Here is a 24566-nt window from a genome sequence, read left to right on the forward strand (position 1 = left end):
ATAACCAACTAACTGAGACACCAAAGACTCATTCATAAAGGGGCCTTGGGCCTGCGCATGTTGCGCATCAGAGGCAGTTTCACCCATTGTAAAGGTGTTAATTTTGGTCCATCTGCTTCACTGGCAGCAGCCCAAAGGCAAGGCCTCCGAGGGAGAAGGCGGAAGGACAACTGAAGGGGAGCCGATCACAGGCCAGCTACAACCCGGCTGGCTCTGCAGGAATATTGTTTTATTTAAATACCCCCAAAAAAATGAAGGTTTATGGTTGATGCCGCTGCTTGGGGCGTGGCAAATGATGGGAGAATCCTGAGAGGAGTAGGCCCGAGCCGGCTCTGCTCATCGCTAACCTATTTAGTGCAGGGTACTGAAACTGATGCGAGGCCAGTCATGTAAAGGGCCTATGCCTGTCCCCCCCCCAGCGGGCACCACAAACGCTTGGGCCTATGTCAATGTGGCGACACCGGTACCCAGATGCTGCTCGGACACAACTTACTGAAACTGCTCATCATTTTGCCCGTTTTTCACCCATAAAATGCGTGCAATGAGGTCCAATTCCTACCCCTATATCTGACTGCCCAAGTTTTGCTCAAAGTATATTCAGTCACATTTGAAACTTTAATTTTTCTTTCCCTTTCAGATGCTGACCTGCCTGCTGTTCATTTCAAACATTTGTTTTTCTTGCTAGATTAAGTAATTCACATAGGTTTTAGAATTATTGCCTGCCAGATTACTGTTGCAATTAGAAACCCAGCGATCAGTATTTCCTTTGTGCAGTATATTTAACGTCAACCAGTCTCTGCGAAAAGAAAAAAATAATCTACAGGAAGATTTTTTAAATCCAGTTGGTCAAACCAGTGCTTTAGTAGGTTGGTTAAATTCTGAATTAGCAAATGTCCTGTACAATAATGGCTTTTAAAGAGGAATATCCATCTACCGTGGTACTTGTAATAATACTGCTTTAAGGAAGAACAGCAGTAACAGACCAATTGACTTTTCATTGTTTTTAATCCGTTTTAAATTAGAATTCAAAATACAGATCAATATACAATGTGTCACAAACAATATCAAAGCTTTTATTACTCTTATTAAACTGCAACAATAAATCATAGTGGAATAAAATAGCAAATCTCACATAGGATGAACACTGTTTTAGTACTATGGAATTGAAGTGTCTTGCCACCATTTAAAAAGCCGGATCTCCAGCCCAATAGCCCAACTTTACACACATTTTTAAAGTGACAGTATTATTTTTTAGGGGAATGCATTTAAAGCACATTTCCATTTTCCAGTGCATTCAAAATACCATTCACAGAGTTTTGCAAAATAATTCCTCTGAAACTTCAATTTAATGCTATAATTTGATGATCATGGATTCACAAAAGATGCTGACTTTCTAACACTGCGCTCTCAACTCTGCAACTTTAATGAAAGACCGCACTACAAAAGAAATTATATGATAGTTATATTTTGTTAGTACTGGAATTGAGATTATACGGGCTTACAAGAAAAATATTTGTCTGTTTAAAAAGGAACTTTCTTGAATGTGACATCACAATTAAACCCGCGTCAATGCACTTCTACAAAGTACAACATGCTTAGGTCCTTTTTGACATCTTATACTGCAGCAGCAGATTCATCTGGCTCAAATTGGTCATACTGTTAAACCATATCAAATAGTAGTGACAGAGCTCGCAAGGCACTAATATGGCCAAGTGTTGCCAAAAGGATGCAATCAGATTTAAACCCTTTGCTGGCCCCTTTGTCACTAAGTTCTGTCAGCTATTTATACAAGTGTTAACTTGTACCAGAGATGTTGGTAATAATCCATGAGAATATTTTCACAGTTCCACAGGTCTGCAACATTAACTGCAAGGACTGGAACTACTATCCTACCAGTCTTGGTCCAGGCAACTCTTTGCTGCTGCTTTCCCAACAATAAAATATGTATTGCCATGGAGATAACTAAACATTTCTAGATTTGTAACTCATTGTTCTAGTGTGTTTTTAAAAAGTCAAAATCTTTAAAATCTCAATATTCAACTAACTCCAACCCTATACTCTTTTAAAGTTACTCTATATGTAATAGAGTGGCTTCACATACATATATAATGCTTCACAATAATACTTTGAGCATTCAGATTTCCAATAAAAATCAAATCTGTGAAATTTGACTTTGCTCGCATTTTAAAAATATATTTAGAAGAACAAAGAGCTATTGAGTTAGAATCGCAAATGTTCTATAACAAGTAAGTAAAATATAATGCTTGGAGTCGGGTATCTGTACTTGCCCCTAAGGATATTTTCCTCAGTTCATGATGGTGGCTAGTCACCTCTTCAAGGAGATGAGAGCCAGCTTGCATAACCAAATAGGCAGCCTTTGAAATCCCTATTACCATTGTTACCCTAATAAGAGAAGATAAAATTATTTTTTAAATTTAACAATGGCAAACCTGTGGTATAAATAGAATGCATCATTGATACGTTTGTATATTAATTTATATTTTCACACATGATGCTGACCATTCATGACTTCATCAATTGTGAGTTATTCACTCAGCCTCATTTATGGAAACAAATATTACTACATGGGTTGCTGTGATGGATCACCAATTTGCGGAATAGAGGTATGATAGATTGTTATAATTCTTATTAAATTGCATTTTATTTATGTGCACTTCATTCACAGAATGCATCACGTGAAATGTTATTGCTTGTATAAAAAATATGTTGAAATAGAAATATAGGTTTGTACCAGTGAAGGAGTTAAAGAAACAGACCCTCTTTACAAAGGCTCATATAATTTAATACGTTCTTTGTTCTTTTTCCCTTCATTTTGCTCCCCCTTTCTTAGTTACTTTTTTGGAGATGTCATTATTTATTCCAGATTTATTTTTAGTGTTTGTCCTCGATTAAAATTATAATTTTTTTTAAATATTTTGCAACATAACACTCTTCTATATATCAAAATTTGGACAGAAGATTGATTTATCAGTCTGTAGTATATATTTGGCAATGACTGAAATTACATTCATCTAAGAATATGTAACCTTGTACCAATGTTGCCTGTTGCTTATCAAGTATACTTATCTTTTCGCATGTGTATTATATTCCCCTTTTTTTTAAGCTGAAAGTGCACATAATGGGAAATGCACAACTTAACATATTTATAATGCCCATTAAGTCCACACTAGACTTAATCTTATTAACGCATGGTGAGGTTCAGAAAAGAAAATCATCTGTAACTCTTAATGGCCTGATGTGAAATGTTAGCACAGAAATGGTGCGGTTAAAATGGTACGGCTTTTTAATGTTACGGCCCTTGTTTACATTTCAGATTCTGTTCATATTTTTTTAATACAGATAAGCCAGGAGGGTGCGAAAGTAATTCTTAAATTCCTTGCTAGAGGCTCGTAAAAGAGATGCTGTCTCTTTGAAGCCCAAAAGCATGTTTCCAACCAAACATCAACACCACATGAACTAGGTGCAGATCTCAATGATCTATGCCTATAGTAGCTGATTGACCAAACACGTGTAAGACAATTTGAAAAATCAGCGCCTTGTGTGTTGATCTTTGCCACAGTAAGAACTGTTTCCCTGAATACTAAGACACTAAAACACTAGTAAAATTTACAATGAGATTTGCAGATGTACCGGGTCTTATAGTTATATAGAGAAATTCATACTGGAGCGAAACAGCATTGTACATCAATTCTGCCAAAAACAAACTGCACTTTGCAACGTCAAATATAAGTCTGCAGGTATGCTTCATATTATGCTATGTAAAATAAAAAAATTGCCATTCATCAATTTTATTATAAAGGTCTTTCTTCATATGTTAAGTGATGAGGAGGGAATGGTTATGGTAAATAAGACAAATAAGTATTAACACCAACTTGTATTAAATTATGTAAACATGTACATCTTCTGAGGTCAGGACAGGGATCCTCTTGCCCAAGGAGTTACTGAACCTGAAGCATGGTTCGAATCTGTTTGGATGCTGACTCGTCATTCAGGTGTCTTGTGGTGTACCTATGAAATAATTGAATATATTCAAATATTTTTTTAAAAATCAACCATGGTAAACAAGACGACTGTCTGGTATGCCAAGATTTTCAATTGTTACTTGAGGATGTGCCCATATTTTTGGGACGAGGGACCCTATAATGTTAATTTTTAAATGTAGCTTTTCCTCTTCTTCCTATGGAAGTACCATATAAATAAAACAATAGCATATAACAATGCAATATAGTTCTCTCGGATTTTACTTTAATCTGAATAGATAAGAAATCTTAATTTTCATAAGTTTTTCCATGTGTTACAGAATTTATTTTTTAAATCTATAAACATCTTCTCCAAAATTCAAATAGATTCTGGATATGTGTTAGATGCAAGTACACCTAAAAACCAAATTATTCTAAAGTAATGCTGCAACAAAGACCTGGTGACTCAATGGGTTACCACAATGTTCTTTCATCTCAGGAGCCTGGCTTCTAATCAAGCCCACTGTCTCTCTGCTGACTGTGAAGGTCCTAAATATATGATTTTGACCTGCGTGCATGGAATACAACACACAACTGTTAGTAATCTCATTTAGATGGGATATCAAAGAAATGGTAGTTCTGGAAAATGTAAAGTACCATATTATATAGCAGGGATGCTCCTCTGAGCTCAGGGTTAAGGAACATAAGAACTTGAGTATGGCCCTCAAGTCGGTTCCGCCATACTATTGAATCATGGCTGATCTGTACCTCAACTCCATTTATCTGCCTTAGCTCCATATTCCTTGATACTCACATACCTAACAAAAATCAACCCTATCAAATCCCTTCTAAACTCAAGGGAAAACAAACCAAAGAACATTGCTAGGTCGGAGTGCTGGGTATATTATTCCGTATTTAACATGTGTAATACCTGTCCTGGGATTGAGTAATGCTGCCCATTGGTACCTCTATTCTCCAGCACAAACATCCTTCATCTTAATGAGCAGAATTCAGTAAAAGTTAAATGCTTTCTACATTTAAAATTGGGTGTATATTGGGACAGCTCATCACATAGACTGGATGAAAGTCTGCAATTTGCCTAACCTACGGTACGTCCACTGCATTCCTTAATATGGCACATCAGTGAACCCCAGAAGCCTTAGTCTTCAAGTGGGTTCAAAGCTTGATGTGAAAAATGCAACACAGAACTGCTAGACATGGATCAAGTCATATACTTTCAAGAAAATACCAGCTGATCCAGCAAGACATGTCCTGCCATCCCGGAGACTGCTATTGTTTCTGGAACTCTGACATACCTCACAAATGGAAAGCCTTTCCTTAGTTTGCCTCCACCAAGATGCACAATGTGACTGCACCATGTTTTCCCAGTATGTTCTTAATCATGGAAAGCTTAAAGGAGTCCCTAGGCACCCTAGGCTACCCTTTAGAGATGAATAATGAGGAAAGGGGAAAGATATGGAGATACTCACTCTGAAAGGCTGTGTGCAGTTGCATAGGAACATACGAATGTAGCAGTACTTTTTAAATATATGCTGGAAATATTGAGACTTGGATCATTTTCATAGCTCAGGGCTGAAACTGTGTGGAGCTGGCTAGATATTAGATACGAGCTATAATCAACCGAAGATAAAGCAAACTGCACTAATTTTCCACTGAGAATTTTATACTGATGATAAAAAAATAAATGAGACAAAGTTTTGCTAGTTGATTGGAGAAAAAAAATAGATCGTACCTGAGTGCATTCAGAAGACCTTCCACATTGTTTGGTGGCTGCTCTTTCAAAACTTTTATGCATCCTTTCATCTGAGATGCAATAGAAGCAGTTGTTAGTTTCATTAAAGATCACGAAAAGTAATACAAGCATTTTTATTTTGCTCTAGTGAAGTTTTATACTATTATTCTCTCTGCGTAATTTAATGTAATGACCTGTTTATGGTCTTTAATATGCTGGAAGAATTTAAGCCATCCATCTCTTCAAAGAGTTTGTTTCAAATCAAGTGTACTCTTAGAATCCCATTAAAATGCCATTATACAAAGCTCAGAATTCACCTAAATCTCCAATGGGATTCACCCATTTTCTATTAACGATTTGGATTTCCATTTAATGATCTGAATGTCTGCAAATAATCTTTACTATAAATTTATCAAATAAAATTTGAGTTGTCAAATCAACATAAGTGCACAGCAATTGTAGCAGCAGAAATTTATTAACATTAGTGCTCGAAGTATCTGTTACATTGCACGTTGTCTGATACTAACTAAACGTTCTATCTGATAAATTAGAGAGCAACAATACCACTGAATCATCACGTAAGAAAAAGGGTCTAGATACATTTTTGATGTAACTGACTCCTAACTGAAAACTTCTAAGTGTAAAATTCAGTCTTTACTTTTTGCTGCCCCACAAAAACTTCCAGATTGTTGTTCTTTCTGCTCTTCCCCATTTAAGTCATGTTTCCTTCTTGTAGAGTGTACCTTTAATGTTACTTTATAGCTAGAAGTTGGTGCTTATGTTTCTGGCTCATCTTCCTTTTCAGTTTATTTTGATTCATCATTTCTCGATCCACTAACACTGACATTTATTGCAAAATACTGGCAGTGCTATTTGTTCTGGAGTAGACTGAGAAGCAGAACATCAAGTGGCAAATAAGAAAAGAGCATTTTCTCGTAAAACAGCTGCTGCTGGTATTAATTAGTCACATAGGCCTGGCAGCTCACTATTCCTGTCCGCACAGTACTTGCACCACAGACTCACTCACTAATTGGAATTCAGTTTCTTGATATGGCTGTCTAATGTGAGGGCACAGACAGAAGTAAACTACATCATACAACCACTCAAAATAGCACCAAAATTAAAAATTCAAATGCCTGAATTGATAAAAGACGGGTCTTCTATGATCTAAAAATCCTATAGAATTAGGATGCTCCTTATTTGTTTTATATTCAGTCTCTAGATGGCTACTAAAGATTGCAATTTCATTTAGAGAGTTGGCTCAGGGGAAAATGGACAAAGTCACAATGTGAGAAAATTTTCAAAATGTCACCAATGTATATATCTGTTTTAGTTTATTAATAAACATGTGAAAGAGATCAATGAGGAAAATTGGATACTTTTGGACCAGGAGAGAGCCAGTGGAAATGATCATAAATGTAGAGAATGCAAAACAGGGATGTGGTCGATATTTCTGTCAGGGACTGATCACTAATTATCGGATACCTGGGGTTTGACAGGATGCAAACCAGCAGTTTCTAATCTCATAAATCAGATGCTGGCAAAGGAGGTAGCTGGTGTTAATAAAAAATAACACTGAAGATTAGAGTGCATTTTAAGACCCAAGAAGATTCAAACAGCCTCGTACAGCACTCCTGTTTCTCATTCTTACTTGGCACAACAATAGTGCTGCTTATTTTCTCCCATACATATTTCCTTACATCAATTTTTGATGTTTTTGCAAATGCTCCCACAGGGTGTACATGATCATAGAGTATGATGACGCCCACCATCACTCTCATACAAAACAGCAGAGTTTCCTCATTGGTGAATCTGCTCTTGTACTCCCTAGTTAAAAAGATAATAAAAATACAACTTGAAAGTAATCCTAAAAAAATACATTTACAATATTGAATAACAAACTGCTTTACTGTACTTTTCTTCTGTTGCCGATAGAAGTGAGCTATTTATGAGTTACACAGGAGACCATTTTAAGTTACTTTGGTTTTCATGATGATCATGTTTTGTTGATAAACAAATTTCTCACCGTCAGCAAGTAAAGGAAAGAAACACATCTCAGCATTTATTTAACAATTTAGGTCATCAATATATCTCAAAGCACTTAATGCATAGATGTTTTAACTGGTAGATTAAGGTAAATAATGCTATGCATTATTACAGGCTATTTTTTCTATAATCCCCTGCATTCCACCAGGGCTCTAAATGTTATTAGTACACTCTTGCAATATACAAAACAAGATAGTCAGAAAGTATAGAATGATTATTTGTACATCTCACTGAACATCAGGTCCTCTCTGAGATGATCTTTGGAAGATGCACAAAATATGTGTCATGGATGCACTGCTATTTACACAAATTCTCTTTTAGAAACAGCCATAAGCAATGCATATAACAGAATCTCAATTGTAACAGCAAGATTAATCACAGAGATGCCACAATAATTTGCAAATATAAAATACTTCCTATTTCTGGATCATACTTACGGTGTTTCCAGCATGACTTTGCATACGCTAGCCATTGTACTTAAACAATCAGTTGTATTTTCTATAGGCAGAGTCTTGTTCTAAAATATATAAAAATAAACAATTATATTTTATAACACAAGAATCCACCTACAGTCCTGAACATTGCACAATATTAAGAGAAGCATTTACTGACCACTGTGGGACTCAGTTTTCACTATTTCATATGGCTGCTGGACATTTATGAATGAGGCTTAATTCTTTAACATCAACAGCTATGAACAGTCAAAACACTTAATTCTCTATTACATGGAGTCAGACTGAATCATTAGTAGATGTTCACCAGTTTGCCTATTATGCATTTTGGGGCACAGAAGGTGCAGTTTTGGCTTTGGTCCAATATACTCTGAGCACATGCTGAACAGCTAAGGCTAAGATTCTTTGTTAAATTTCAGCTCTGCTTCCAAAATTTGCAATTAAGCAGATTATATAAAATAGAAAAGCCTCAATTTTTATAATGAGAGTTCACAGCAGTGTTTTTTTTTTGTTTCTGCTTATTAATTTTGTTTACAAATATCTGTTCTGCCTTCTAATAAAGAATGCCACATTATTAGACATGTGAATGATAATACAATTCTGAAGCTCATCCTTGGGGACATAAAACATTTTCAATTGAGGCCCGCTAGACATAAGAAAAATGACAGATATGACAGAATTACATAGATGTTAGATTAGGTTTATGTAACATTAACTGTAGCTAAAGTAAGTGTATGATTTTCACTGGAAGCGATAAATCCTGTCAGGATAAAATGGAAGGAAACTGATACAGTGGATTTACTGAAATTTCTAGCTCTGATTTGAAAAGTATTCCAATGCTGGTCATTACGATCAAACAAACATAACTTGTCTTATGGTAATGAGTCTGACAACTCTCATGTGTGTAATTCTCTCAGCTGCAAATAACTTCTTGGAAACATGTAGCATATGATGTTAACATTAGGGAACTTCATTAAGTCAGTTTCATCCAAAGCAGCAGTTTGATGACTTAGCAAAGCTCTGCAAGTGTTGTCCATGTTCTGATTGATGGGGAAATAATTACAATGTCTAAGAAAGGGGATTTTCAGCATGGCACTCTGGATAAGGTGGACTTAACTGCAGTGCCCACTGCAGTAGACATTGCTTACATGTGGTGTACCGTAAAACAATTTTTATAAGTAGAGAGAGAAAATGCATGCATCAGGAACTGAATAGACTCTTCACCATGGTATGTCATGTTTAGCTAAATTTCATGGTACCTGAACTTCACACTGTTACATGTCTGTGAATGCCAAGTTTCTCGGTGAGTTACTGGTGTAGTGAAGCTTGTGGAGGAGCAGGGCAGCTTGGACAGCAGCTTCCTGATTTCCACGTTTAACTGCGCATGTGCCGACGCCGGAAGTTGCTGTATTGATTTACTGCTTAATAACAGTGAGAGCCTCACCATTATTCTCACTGCAAAATCCGGGCCAATATCTTTCTTACCCTTTGACACTGGAGATTTAATGAGGGTTAAAATATACAGTAGAAGGATCTGACTAAACAGCAGCCAGTTAAAGATCTAGTGGGTTCTTTGTAAATCACTTTGCAGCATTGTACAAAGAGAGCAGACATGCAGGAAAGCATAGGCAATAATAAATGAAGCTCAGTGGTAGCACTCGCACCCGAGTCAGACGATTGTGGGTTCAAGCTCCACTCTCGAACTTTAGCTCTATATCTAGGCTGACACTTCAGTGCAGTACTGTTGACCGTGCTGTCTTGTGGATGAGATGTTAAGTCGAAGCCCCATTTGTTTGGTCAGGAATATGTAAAAGATCCTATGACACGACACAAAGAAAAACGAGGTGTGTTCTCCTGGCCAACACGAATCCCTCAAACACCACTACCGCTAAAAACAGATGATCTGGTGGCCTATCTCACTACTGTTTGTGGGCCTTGCTGTGTGCAATCCGACTGCATAACAGCCGTGAATATACTACAAAAGTATCTGATTGGCTGTGAAGTGTTTTGGGACATCCTGAGCATATGAACGGTGCTTTTTAAATGCAAGCTCTTTCTTTTTCATTGACATAAGTCAATTCCCAGAGACAGGCACCTGTGGGCTATAACTTTGTACAATACATAGATACACAGGATACTTCTAGTAGAAAATAGCATCACCTCTCTAAATAAGTAGAATTTAGAACAGATACTGCTAAAATACTAGGGATATTGGCCCCAAGTTTCCACACGCGGCAAAAAAGGCGCCCCTCAGAGCTGGGCGCCTGTTTTTCGCGCCGAAAACGGCGCCTGAAAAAAAAACGCGGTATTCTCGTGCTCCTTGGCGTGGCGCACAGGGGGCGGTGCCTACCACTCGCGCCGACTTTGTAAGTAGGAGGGGGCGGGTACAATTTAAATGAGGCTTCTTGGTGCCGGCAACCCTGCGCGTGCGCGTTGGAGCGTTTGCGCACGCGCAGTCTGAAGTAAACATTGGCACTCGGCCATTTTTAAAAGTGCTGCAGAAAAAGTGAAGATTTGTTTCTTGGACCCCTGCAAAGGCTTGCATTTTAATTTTCTTGATATTTCTGTGTGTGAGGGAGTGCTTTTAGCAGCACTGCTGAATAAATCACCTGCTGAAATCAGTGAGTTCAGCTTTTCACTGCTAAACTTGCAGAACCGGTGCCTGCAAATTAAGGACTGTGTGTTTGGAGAAATAAAAGTGCTAATTCAACTTTGCAATGGATCAACTTCCACCAAGAACAAAGAATTTCTTGCATGAGGAAGCAAACCATTGCATAATATGTAGTGCACCCATTCTGCAAATTTAACTATAAAGATGTCGATGTGGCTGCCTCTCCCTGTCCAAATGGCCTCAGTCAGTCCCCCTCACAACTCGAAGGCTGCTGCTGCTCCCGACCAGCCACTGACGCTGCTGCAATCCCATGGCCGAATGGCCTCAAGTCTGTCCGGGTTCTGCATCTTCACGGGGAATGAAGGCCTGCCTCAAGCACCAAGGCTGCTTGCTGCCTGCCCCTGCCGTCGAGACCGACGCCACACCACTGCCTGAAAGGCCTGCCTGAAGCACTTTCACACAGGTAGGAACATGGTTCATTTAATCTTTTCTTTGCTTATAAATTTTTATTCAGGTTGGATTTATTTGTATAATATTTGTATAAGTATAACTAAGGATTGATTGTAGAATTTAATGACTTCCCTTCCCCCCCCTCGTTCCCGACGCCTAATTTGTAACCTGCGCCTGATTTTTTAAAGTGCAGACAAGGTTTTTTCAAGCGTACAAAAATCTTCACTTGCTCCATTCTAAGTTAGTTTGGAGTAAGTTTTCACTGTGGAAACTTTCAAATCAGGCGTCAGTGGCCGGACACGCCCCCTTTTGAAAAAAAAATTCAGTTCCAAAGTGAAACTATTCTACCTGACTAGAACTGCAGAAAACTAAAGGTGGAGAATTCCGATTTCTAAGATACTCCGTTCTACACCAGCTCCTAAAAATCAGGAGCAAATCATGTGGAAACTTGGGGCCATTAACTCTAATGAACATATAGGTTATATTAATGTATCACAGTTGGTACATTATAAACCAATTTATTTATCTTCCCAATGAAGGTTAAGGTTATTAAGGTTCCCTCACCTGCTGCAATATTTCCTGGGTGAGTGAACTTCTATACCGTTCTGTGATTAGCTACTAAGAAGTTCCCAAGAACAACCTTAAATAGCTCATCCATTAATTCACTCTTTATTCCTCTTTCTGGGAATTATCTTGATTGTTTCTCTCGCCATCCTCCTCTCTACGGCCCCAAGTTTCGTGCCGCGGCGAAAACAGCGCACCTCCGAGCTGGGCGCCTGTTTTTCACGCCGAAAACTGCGGCTAAAAAAAAATCCGATATTCTCGAGCTCCTTGGAGCTCAATGTCTGCTTGGCACGGTGCGCTCTTCGCAGCAGGGGACAGAGCCTAACACTCGCGCCAATTTTCTAAGCAGCAGGGGGCGGGTACAATTTAAATTAGCCTTCGTGGTGCCGGCAACCCTGCGCGTGCGCGTTGGAGCATGCGCGCAGTCTCACACAAATTGGCACTCGGCCATTTTTAAAAATACTGCAGAAAAAGTGAAGATTTGTTTCTTGGACCCCTGCAAAGGCTTGTAATTTAATTATTTTTGATATTTCTGTGTGTGAGGGAGTGCTTTTAGCAGCACTGCTGAATAAATCACCTGCTGAAATCAGTGAGTTCAGCTTTTCACTGCTAAACTTGCAGAACCGGTGCTGCATTGGTGCATGCAAATCAAGGACTGTGTGTTTGGAGAAATAAGAGTGCCAATTCAACTTTGCAATAATACGTGGTGTTGACAATGCAGCACCCATTCTGCAAATTTAAATATAAAACTGTCGATGTGGCTGCCTCTCCCTGTCCAAATGGCCTCAGTCCCCCTCACAGCTCGAAGGCTGCCGGCCAGCCACTAACGCCGCTGATATCTCATGGCCGAATGGCCTCGGGTCCGTCTGGTGCTGCTTCTTCGCGGCCAGCCACGAAGAGAATGAAGGCCTGCCTCAAGCACTGCAGCTCAGCTCGAAGCTTGCTGCCGCTGCCGTCGAGACACTGACGCCACACCCTTGCCTGTCTCCAACATGAAAGGCCTGCCTGAAGCACTTTCACACAGGTAGGAACATGGTTTATTTAATCTTTTCTTTGCTTATAAATTTTTATTCAGGTTGGATTTATTTGTATAATATTTGTATAAGTATAACTAAGGATTGATTGTAGAATTTAATGACTTCCCTTCCCCCTCCTCCCCCCCACCTCGTTCCCTACGCCTAATTTGTAATCTGCGCCTGATTTTCTAAAGTGTAGACAAGGTTTTTTCGAGCGTACAAAAATCTTCACTTACTCCATTCTAAGTTAGTTTGGAGTAAGTTTTCACTCACGAAACTTTGAAATCAGGTATAAGTGGCCAGACACGCCCCCTTTTGAAAAAAAAATTCTGTTCCAAAGTTAAACTGTTCTACCTGACTAGAACTGGAGCAAACTAAATGTGGAGAATTCCGATTTCTAAGATACTCCGTTCTACACCAGTTGCTCCTAAAAATCAGGAGCAAATCATGTGGAAACTTGGGGCCTACATGTGTAAACCTGGCTGAATCATGAAGTTTCACTGAACTACTCCCTGGTGCTGCAACCTAGTGTGCCACCTGAAAGTGTGATGTTCCTAATAGTTGCAATAGTTCCTCTACTTGTGGATATTGGCCAATAACAAATTCATTTTTCTACATCTACAAAGTACTGCCGATGCTCAGATGATGTGGTGATCTAAAATAAAGCAATTATTACCAAATCAGAAAGTAGTCTAGGAACTGATCTGGCATACATACCTCTGATACAAACTTGGTTGTCGCATCACTTAATGTTTTTAGCATTGGCGTAGCTTCTGCGTAAAATAAGGACATTCTGTTGGCCATTTCATTATTTACTTCATTCTCAGCATCTAACTGCTCAAACAAAAAAAAGAGCATGGATTAATTTCAAAGCCATGTAAATCTATTTCACTAATCACATCTTGGCCTATATGATACTTCCACTCACATGCATATTGTTTATTCTGTTACGACTTATTGTCCGTCTGTAATAACTAAAGTCATTCTGGATGGCTGGATTTTTCATCTAGGACAGAAAACAAAAGGATGTTGTAATTTAACATTATTTTTGCATTTTGTAAAAAAAAAATCACAATTAAGCTTGAGTTTCTAACCTTAAGCTCATCAAATCGGAGAGTAAAATGCAGAATTTCTGCAAATTGTTTGGCTAGAGCTTGCTCGCGTTCCAGATGTTGAGTTGGCGTGTAAGGTGGATAGGTCAAAGACTCCAAAAGACTTTGTAATGCTTTTTCTATATTGAGAACATAAAAAAAAAAATAGTAAAAAGGAGTTTGCATTTTCTCACTATAAACTAAAACAAATATAATGAAATGAACTTCAGCAATTGCGATGATAAGAAAACCAGGTTAGGAAACTCCATTTTGGGCAGATTTACCAACAGGAAAAACTGTACAGACACAAGGATGTTTGGTCAGAAGTCACCAATGCAACTTTCAATCTGCTGTGCATGTGAATCTTAGGCACAGCTTATTTGGTGAATTTGCTTAGGATCTTCCCTGCTTTTAGGAATAAGCCTTGTACAGAATAGGGGCTGGATTTTCCAGTCTTCTGCGCTCCAGATTTCGCCCGGAGCGGTGGCAAGGGCTTCTGAGCAGGTGGTCAGCCTCCAGCGCCCACAGTGATCCTTGGGTCTAATTTTGTGGCGGTACTGAGCAGCACCACCTGGAAGAGCTGTGCCCGGAATGCAACGCCCCGAGTTGCAACACCGGCGTGAGTTTGAGCTCCTGCCCGACCTGTCTGCCTGGAAGTGTGCCCACAATGACCGCTTAGGAAATCAGGGCGAACCTACCATCCCGTTGGCGAAGAGGTGAGAAATGGACTCCTAAGGTAAGTGCGATTGTTTTTTCTTTTAATTTTTTTTGTGATGTTTGGGAATGTTTTTGTGGATTTTTTTCGTTGTTTTTTATTTAGGTGTATAACACCTCCCTTAGCGCTGTGCCCCCGACGCAAGGCCCAGATGCCCAAACTTAACTACTAAAGCGCAAACTATTTCTGGCCGCTAACTTTCCCACCCCGCTGCCATTATTGCCCCAAAAACATAAAAGCCTAAAATCCAGCCCTAGCAGTGCGAAAGTCTACTGTTGGCTTGCATAGGTGGACTGAAGTCTACCTGCAGACTCAAGTTGGAAAGTCTGACCAAAGTGTCACCGATGGTAGCTGTCACCTTGGTCTCTTCCGGCGCCCAGAAAACCCATTTCTCAGGGGAGTTCTGGCGTATCTAATGGCACAGACTTTACTTAGTTTGGTTTATAGGGTTATGTCGGATGACGCTTGTACCATCGGAAGCAACGTGACATTCTAGGTAACGTCAGATAAATAAGGCAGGTGTAGCAGAGCTTCCCTTCCCCTAACTGGTAGAGACAAAAATAGAAAATTTAAAAGTTTACCCAATCTTATAGAGAATTCATAAAACCGCTTAAGCCTCCCAACAAGTGGACATACTGAATTCCATGCTCTGTCCTGCAGCTGACCATCACCGGGGTTTTGAATTGCCTGGAAAATAAAGAGTTATATTGCACAACAGGATTACACTATTGGGAACTTTGGCTATAAAAATGCGTGACAATACTTAATAAGATGTGTACCTTGAAATGCCATATGACGATACCAGTTTTACAGACTGTTCATTGTTTTTAATGTCTACATTACATTTTCATATCAAGTTTATTCCCAGCAGTAGAACTTTAGTTCATTGTAAAGCACAGACTATACTTTAGATGCCTGAAAAGACCATTGTTAGTTTGAAGTACTTGAATGCTTTCCCAAGATATACATCATTGATAAACAATTCTAATCAAATTTCTCTGTGGACAGATGGAACCATAGTACTTCAGATGTTTCATATTACATGGAGTATTTTTAAGCAGGCTGCATAGCTTTCTAAATTCAGTCAAATAAAAAGTTGATTCATTGTACAGCTTTCTGTAGGAATACAGTCCTATATATGAATGCAGAATGGTGCAATTAATCTTTACAGAAATCTAAAGATATCTTCAACACTTTGCACTTTCACCCTCAAAGTTAAATCAACACATATGAATGAATGTTGCTGGCATACATCTCTTATCTCTTGCCCAGCCCCTTTATAAGCCTGCAGCTCAGTTAGAATGCTTTCAGACTCCTGCAGCACCGCATTCACTTGGTTCCAAATCTCCCGCTCCCCATCTGTCGGTTGTGCATCTATGCAAAAATGAGAAATATTGATGTCAAATGGAGCAAGTTTCTATACACATTTAAGTACACACTAAGATGAATTTATAAAGAGTAAGTTTCACTCATTCCAAAAAGAATGCCTTGGTGGTTTTTGAATTAAATGCTGTTATGCAATAGCATGCGTCTACTCTCGAGTATATACGGCCGCCACCTGATTTTAAACATCTACGCCATGTACATTTAGATAAAGTAAATGCAAACCTGTCTCTCTGGATCTTTTAGTTAATGATGAGATTCAGGTAATATAAATTATTAATTTCACTGATATTTAGATCAATGTTACCTCACATAAATTTAGATTAATTAATCACTATTCATTACTAAGACCAATGTCAGAAAGAATGGAGATACACCTTTGATGTTTCATTTTCTTAATAGTACTTATCGAATAAATCCAGTTTTCCTCTAGGGTTAGACTACTGAAACTGCACGGTAGGACTTTTGTTCAATCAAAGGTATGTAGCTGTCAGCAGACACCTCTATTGGTCAGAAATTATTCCCATTAAGTTTTCACAAAATGTCTTTTATTCCTGATAACAGTATATACATTAACATTTTTGTTCAATTCATTTCATAACAGTAAAAGTTTAAATAATTAAAGTACATATCTGAGCACTCAAGTTATGCAACAAGATCCAAGCCAGATTTGTGGGAGAACTAACTAATTATCCTAATTATATTTTTACTGGATTGAATTCAGCAAAGCGTTTAAATGGCATGCCTTATTTTGCAGGAGCAGATGACTGCATAAGGGCCTGAAACTTGACTGTAGAATCTTGTTAGAAGTAACCATGTACAGTTGTGTGGAGCTAATCAGTTAATATAATTTAGAATAAATTCCCCAGACTTCTGCTCTCACCCCTTCCCCTCCCTTCCAGAACTACAATAGGGTAAAAGGTGAGGACAAGGGGAACCCTATCAGCCTCCACATTCAGCGATCATCCTCCACCATTTCTTCGACCTACAGCATGATGCCACCACCAAACACATCTTCCCTATCCCTTTCAGCATTCTGAAGGGACTGTTCCCTCTGACACGCTGGTCCACTCCTCAATCACCCCCAATATCCCTTCCCCTTCCCATGCTAATGCAGGAAATGCAACAACTTCCCTTTTACCGCCTCCTTTTGCACCACCCAGGGTCCCAAACACTCCTTCCAGGTGAAACAGAGATTTGCTTGTACGACTTTTAATTTGGTATACTTTAGTCGCTACTCTTGATGTGGTCTCCTCTATATTGGGGAGACGAAATGCAGATTGGATGACCGCTTTACAGGACACCTCCATTTAGTTTGCAAGCATGGCCCCGAGCTTCCGGTCGCCTGTCACTTAATTTCCCTGCCCTATTCCCACCTCTCTGTCCTTGGCTTCCTACACTGTTCCAACGAAGCTCAACGCAAACTCAAGGAGCAGCATCTCATCTTTCGTTTTACAGCCTTTCGGACAACAATTTCAGATAGTAACCATTGCCCCTATTTTTTCCAGACATGATTCTGCTATTCCCATTTACACCTCCTCTAGACCCATCTTTTATTTCTGTACTTGTCCTATTACCATCCCCATTTGCCTTAAACCATCATCCCTTTCTCCATTTAATCTCTCCTGCCTTCCACCCTATCACAGACCTTCCCTTTTGTTCTTTACTCCCCTTCCCCTACCCCTGCACTTGCTTACAACCTGTTACATCTGTAACTTTTTCCAGTTCTGATGAAAGGTCATCGACCTGAAATGTTAACTTTGTTTCTCTATCCACAGATGCTGCCTGACCTACTGAGTATTTCCAACATTTCGGTTTTTTTTCAGATTTCCAGCATTCGCAGTATCTTGCTTTTGTAGTAGAGCTTTTCCCAATTGAAAGTTAACATGGACTTTAATATATGCAGCATAGATTATACTCAGGGTAGTTTCAGTAATGTTCCATTCGAAAAACTATCAAAGATTCAGAGATAATGAACTCTGCTAATGATTTTAATCCCTAGACAGATAACTCACCAGTGGAAAATACCCGTTGTGTACGAATTACCACAAAATAATCCATACTATAATGAAGCACATGGGAGCAGATTTTCTCCTACCCATGCCCACCTTATTTGGGAGAGCAGGATAGTGAAGTCTGCAGACATGGTCAATCAGTGCTGCTCTCCTACCACGGCCCATGTTTGAACAGTCCTTTTAGTTTTATTACCCTTACAGGAAGTTAAACATTGATATTAAATTGTCAGAATTAGTTGCTATTAATATGCATAATCAAGCCACTTAAAAAAAAACTTATTTTCCATAAAAGCCAAATCATCTTTTAACATGTTAAAAGGGGAAACTTTTGCAGCCCACAAGCAGCATTGATAGGAAGGAAATATTCAGGAAATATTTTGGACGTCATCTCAGATTTTAGCTGTCTGCAGTATGTAACTGTGTACAGTATGTGGTGATAACTCTGAATACATCAGATCAGTAACTTCATCATATAGAATGGTAGCATTTTAACCAATTTAAAAAAGCCCCATTAAAAAGAATATTGTGTCCATTTTCCGTGGCCGCACCTGGAGTACTGCGTGCAGTTTTGGTCACCTTACTTAAGGAAGGATATACTAGCTTTGGAAGGGGTACAGAGACGATTCACTAGGCTGATTCCGGAGATGAGGGGGTTACCTTATGATGATAGATTGAGTAGACTGGGTCTTTACTCGTTGGAGTTCAGAAGGATGAGGGGTGATCTTATAGAAACATTTAAAATAATGAAAGGGGTAGACAAGATAGAGGCAGAGAGGTTGTTTCCACTGGTCGGGGAGACTAGAACTAGGGGGCACAGCCTCAAAATACGGGGGAGCCAATTTAAAACCGAGTTGAGAAGGAATTTCTTCTCCCAGAGGGTTGTGAATCTGTGGCATTCTCTGCCCAAGGAAGCAGTTGAGGCTAGCTCATTGAATGTATTCAAATCACAGATAGATATATTTTTAACCAATAAGGGAATTAAGGGTTATGGGGAGTGGACGGGTAAGTGGAGCTGAGTCCACGGCCAGATCAGCCATGATCTTGTTGAATGGCGGAGCAGGCTCGAGGGGCTAGATGGCCTACTCCTGTTCCTAATTCTTATGTTCTTATGTCTGTAATTTTCTTCTCTTTTACTTGTTATCTTAACTGCATACATCACCGATTATATTATTAATCTTTTTCTGACTTGTGAATGCCAGATTCTACCAGATTTGATAAAACAAATAAACCTTTTTCTGATAAGTGAGATAGGGAACTGTACTAACAATTAAATTCTACAAAACAAAGGTGCAGCTGCCATGACAGTTCCTGACAATTTCATCAGCCAGCCCAAGATAACATTAGAAAAAAAAATGACCGATACAGAACACCTCAACTGATGACTTGTGCGAGCTCTCCCTTTCCCCAATTTCTGGCCACCCACTCCATCCCACCATTCCTCGGACACAGCATGTGTGACAGCTATTCCGTGTGGGGCTCAGGACCACCATCAAACCCAGCATGCATCTCTTCCTGCCATGCCTCCGGCTTGCCCTTGGAACCAACCTGCCCAAATCTGCACCCTTCATACTCCAACTGGGTAGATAAAAAGCATCAGCCTCATCAGTAACTTGTCATTAACCCACACCGGATTATCAAGCTTCCTGGGAAAGCCTGAGAGTTGCGCTGATTTATTATTTTGTGAATCTATATCATTTACATATATTTTTTAAAACTGATTTCAGGAAGCAGCCCAATCCTTACAAATCTGCCAGCAATGCAATTCAGCATGTATATGGATATATATTTAAATAATCAACTTTATATCTACAAAACATTAAAAGCTGAATTGACAAGGTTTAAGTGGAATTTGTATTGTATTAAGCAGCAGGCATGAAGACCCTATAAGCTATCCCCAATGGCATCTTTTCTGCTTTTTAAAAAATCCTGTTGGAATAAATGCTACATGAAATTAAGTTAAAAAATATTCAGCTTTGCAAATATTGGAAGGAATTGATCATTATAACTAGAATTTCTTTCGAGAGCAATAAAGTGCTTCAGTGTTCCAATGGGTGTAGTTTACAAGTGAAATAAGCACCATGTGTAAATACAATTTTAACATAAAATAGAGCAACATGCTCAAAAATTAGAGAAGTTTGTAGGGATAGTACAGAGCAGTTAGGTTCCTACAAGAATATATATATATTTATAAGATGCACATTACCCTAGCATAGTACAAGAGGAACCCTCTGTGTTATGTAAAGCATCAAGCCACAATTGCTGTCTTGAGTAATTTTTGCAAAGTATCACCATATACTGTACTGTACTTAGCTAATAAAGAACCAACAGTTTAAAATCATGCAGAAATATTCAACAGCTAGTAGATTTACATAATCAGAGTGGAAAAATAGGAATCCAAATTTATTGTAAATGGATACTGATAAACAGCACAACTAAATTTATATTTACTAGATGATTAGAAACTGCACATTAAACATTTCATCTAATAAGTTTTCATGAAGCTTCAATGAAACTGATATGAGACATCCTTAAAATAATTTTATAAATCATAGAACAGTAAATGAAGATCAAATCCATATTGTAAGCCTCATTGTTGAACACATTTTTCCACACTGATTAGACATTTTGATGGCTTTTATTTTTAAATAGACATACTCTAAGAAGTCAACCTAAGTTGTATAATGCAGCACTGTAAGAGTTAAAAATCCCAGTTGAAAAATCATGCATTGCATAATGTCATCCAAGGGGCATGCAAGGAACTAAATGTTACTACCACTACCTCTATGGCCTTTTTAATATATATTTTAAAAATCTGTCTGATGTAAATCAACAACCCATTATCCAATTTATGAACTGCAGTGACCTGTGACTACATACAATACTTCTCCACATATAAATCCTCATACTAATTCAAAATGTATAGAATCATTTCACAAAAATCACAGCTAGATTAGTAATCACACCTATCTTTGAATTAGACAAGAAAGCAGATTGTGGGCAAACATGACAACATTTTGAATTACTATAGGATCTACTACATAGCAAGCTATTTAATGGGATGAAAACCAAAAACTGTTTAAAATCACATGTCCAATCAATGGGGAAAACATTGCTAATTTTAATGGAAGGAAGATATTTTTAAATTGGATACAACCCAAGTGCCAAATCTTTAATTTGGTAGTTTTAGCAAAACTGATAGCATCAGATCAACTTCCCAGACCAAATGACCGTAACCACAGTAGCACCTTCACAAAACTGTGTTTTGGGTTCCTTTAATATTAGAAGTTCTAGTCCTGTCCTTGGTTGGAGCTCCAAGTGTTACTGTGAAGCAAATGCCAAATAGGAGAACAGATTTAGAAAAGGTGCAGTATTGCAGTCACCCACACCATTTTAGTTCCTTTCACACCCCAATGTCTTCTATTCTATAGGTACATGCAGAATGGTTTTAAGGTAAAAGCCAAGCAAGAGTCTATTCTCACTTTCAAAGTCAAGAAAAAAATTTGGCCCTTGATCAAACTCTGTGCAAGTGAGAACTTTTAGAAGATTCCCCATTTGGTTCCTGAAAGAGAAGAAAGGGAAGAGAAAGATGCACTATGTGGTGAATATTAAAGACTTTTGAGGGGAAATATGCCATCAACTTTGCTTTGTTGGGAGAAGTGAATGATTTCCAGAAGTATTTTGTCCCTCAACCACATTTTGTGTGAAGGGTTTGATTTAAAACAGCTGAAGCTTAGGCTAAGAGTCCGTTGCTGCCTGGCAGTACAACTTACTTTCAAAATCCAGGAAAAAATGTGGATAGTTTTCAATCTCCCTGGTTAGGACCTTAAGCAGATTACCCATCCCAGCAACCTGATTAAAATGGAACACATAGTTTAAATGAATATTAAATAATGTAGAACATTTAATAAGTGTAGCTGTAAATTAATTTTTTTTTTTTAAAAAGGTGGACACAAAATTATAGTTAAAACATTTAATGTTAAATATACAAAAACTAATATTTTATACTAGCAGCTTCCCAAAAACAGTACAACAGTTTCTACATTTATCAACTAAAAAAACACAAATAATCATATTGGATTCATTAGGATCATTTTGTATTTTATTAGAAATACAGATTATAGCAGCCATGTTTTGAAAAATAAAATGAAAAGTTATGAGAAAAAAAACATATCAAAGCATATTTAATGATGGATGCGATTCTGTCTTTGGTATGTTTTGGGGAAAAATGATGAATTAGCCAAGGCAAAAATCAGGAAAATTACAGTAAAGAAAATCCTGAACAGTCATCGACATGCTTTGTGGGGCTGTTACCACTGGTGCCATTAAACCTGAAGCACTTGGTGCTGCTTCCATTTAGGCTTAAAATGGCAGCACATGAAGAGACTATAATGTGTGGTTCCGACAGGATGTGGGCGTTTTGAGTAGCAGATGTTAACTCGGACAGGCACATATGCAGAAGTGTCCGCAACTGAAATTACTTCAGCTCAAGATCTCAGAATGCAAGGCAGAACTGGAGACATTCTGATGCATCAAGGAGGGAGCGAAGTTCTGAGAACAAGAGGTTTCAAAGGGTAGTCGTGCTGAGAGATAGGAAGCTGACAGTAGTAGAGGAAGAAGCAGTGATAATCTAGAGGTTAGGCAAAGCAAGGGCAGGAACATTCAGGGCAAATTATCATCTCGAACAAATTTGAAGAACTGGCTTCCTGTAGGAAGTATGAGGTCTCAAGGCAGTGCCATCAAATGAATTACAATGGCATAAAAACATATAAGATGGCTGGGGGTGGGGGGGAAATAGGAATTGGCCGAGGTATTTAAAATGATGAAGGAATGGGACAGAATAGCTAGCAACAAATAGTTTGCAGTGATTGACAGGTCTAGAAAGTCTTAAATGACCCAAAGCATTTAACAGCCAATGAAGAACTTTAGAAGTGTAGTCACTGTTGTAATGTAGGGAAACGTGGCAGCATAGTCTCACAAACAGTAATGAGATAAATGACCAGATCATTTTTTTTTTTAAATACATGATGTTGGTTGAGGGATAAATATTGACCTGGACACCAGGAGAACTGCCCTACTCATTTTTAAATTGTCCCATAGAATCTTTTATAAGACGTGTTTATTTGTACTGTAAAAATGGCCGTCGGATGTCTCGGATTGGTCCCCTTGGAGGATAAGCCACACCCTTAAGTTTCTCTGGAATGTGTAACCGGAACCTCCCATCCTAAGGTCTCACTGACTTCGCAAATTGTAACTCGATCCACTTTGACTTCCAGAAGCCACGGAGGATAGATCTCCCCAGAAGCCACCAAGTACCAGCCGAAGTTCCTCCCCCCAGCCAAAGTCACTTGGCCCCCAGCGCAAGTGCAACCCTCCCCAACCGAAGTTCCTTACCCCAGCACAAGTGCCGCCTCTCCCAGCACAAGTGCATGACCTTACCCCGCCACCATAGATGCTTGTGTACAGATTGTTAACAGGTTTATTGGGTATGCAGTGAAAAGTGACAGTGTCGTGACTGCTGCATTTCATCCACTCCAACGACCGTGATCCATTTTCAGAGATCGTTCTCTCCGCTCCGATATACCCCCCTCCGCCCCCCACCGGCTCTCTCCCTTCCTCCCTGCACTGCTCCACAGATTCTCTCCCTCTCCTTCCTCCCCCCTCCCGCAAGGCTCTCTCTCCCTCCCTCCAAACCCCCCAGACACATTCTCTTTCCCTCTCCCGGTCCCTCCCTCCCCAGTCTCTCCCAGTCCCTCCCTCCTTTCCTAGTCTCCCTCCCCGGTCTCTCTGCACCTCCCTCCCTCCCCGGTCTCTCGGCCCCTCCCTCCCTCCCTCCCTCCCCAGTCTCTTGGCCCCTCCCTCCCCGGTCTCTCGGCCCCTCCCTCCCTCCCCGGTCTCTCGGCCCCTCCCTCCCTCCCCGGTCTCTCGGCCCCTCCCTCCCTCCCCGGTCTCTCGACCCCTCCCTCCCTCCCTCCCCGGTCACTCGGCCCCTCCCTCCCTCCCCGGGCTCTCGGCCCCTCCCTCCCCGGTCTGTCGGCCCCTCCCCGGTCTCACGGCCCCTCCCCCACCCCGGTCTCTCGGCCCCTCCCTCCCTCCCTCCCACCCCGCTCTCTCGGACCCTCCCTCCCTCCCCGGTCTCTCGGCACCTCCCTCCCTCCCCGGTCACTCGGCCCCTCCCTCCCTCCCTCCCCCGTATCTCGGCCCCTCCCTCCCTCCCTCCCTGGTCTTTCGGCCCCTCCCTCCCTCCCCGGTCTCTCGGCCCCTCACTCCCCGGTCTCTCGGCCCCTCCCTCGCTCCCCGGTCTCTCGGCCCATCCCTCCCGGTCTCCCTATCCGGTCTCTCCCGGTCCCTCCCTCCCCTCCTCGGTCTCCCTCCTGGTCCCTCCCCCGTCTTCCCCGGTCTCTCTCCCCCTCCCTCCCCGATCTCCCTCCCTCTTCCTTCCCAGCCTCTCTCCCCCTCCCTCCGCAGCCTCTCTTCCCCCTCCCTCCACCCC

General features: G+C 40.0%; 1 protein-coding gene across 9 annotated transcripts in view; it reads right to left on the reverse strand.

Moving 5' to 3' along the window:
* Window positions 1–1036: 1036 nt before the first annotated feature.
* The window catches only part of LOC139267153 (CYFIP-related Rac1 interactor A), a 275278-nt gene continuing 251748 nt past the window's right edge, over window positions 1037–24566 (reverse strand). For 5 of the 9 annotated variants that reach the window (XM_070885023.1, XM_070885020.1, XM_070885022.1 and 2 more), the window contains 10 exons: window positions 21847–21925; window positions 15931–16052; window positions 15260–15365; window positions 13967–14103; window positions 13801–13878; window positions 13590–13706; window positions 8217–8296; window positions 7434–7560; window positions 5734–5804; window positions 1037–4029 (listed from right to left, as the gene is read on the reverse strand). In XM_070885023.1, coding sequence (XP_070741124.1) covers window positions 3960–4029; window positions 5734–5804; window positions 7434–7560; window positions 8217–8296; window positions 13590–13706; window positions 13801–13878; window positions 13967–14103; window positions 15260–15365; window positions 15931–16052; window positions 21847–21916 — 978 coding nt within the window. In that variant the 5' untranslated portion in view covers window positions 21917–21925 and the 3' untranslated portion in view covers window positions 1037–3959. Of the gene's footprint in view, window positions 4030–5733; window positions 5805–7433; window positions 7561–8216; window positions 8297–13589; window positions 13707–13800; window positions 13879–13966; window positions 14104–15259; window positions 15366–15930; window positions 16053–18076; window positions 18147–21555; window positions 21636–21846; window positions 21926–24566 lie in introns of those variants that run through there. The other 4 variants (XR_011593838.1, XM_070885018.1, XM_070885019.1 and 1 more) reach the window with 4 other exon arrangements.

Source organism: Pristiophorus japonicus, chromosome 7 (genome assembly GCF_044704955.1).
Source record: "Pristiophorus japonicus isolate sPriJap1 chromosome 7, sPriJap1.hap1, whole genome shotgun sequence".
NCBI classification, from domain to species: Eukaryota; Metazoa; Chordata; class Chondrichthyes; family Pristiophoridae; genus Pristiophorus; species Pristiophorus japonicus.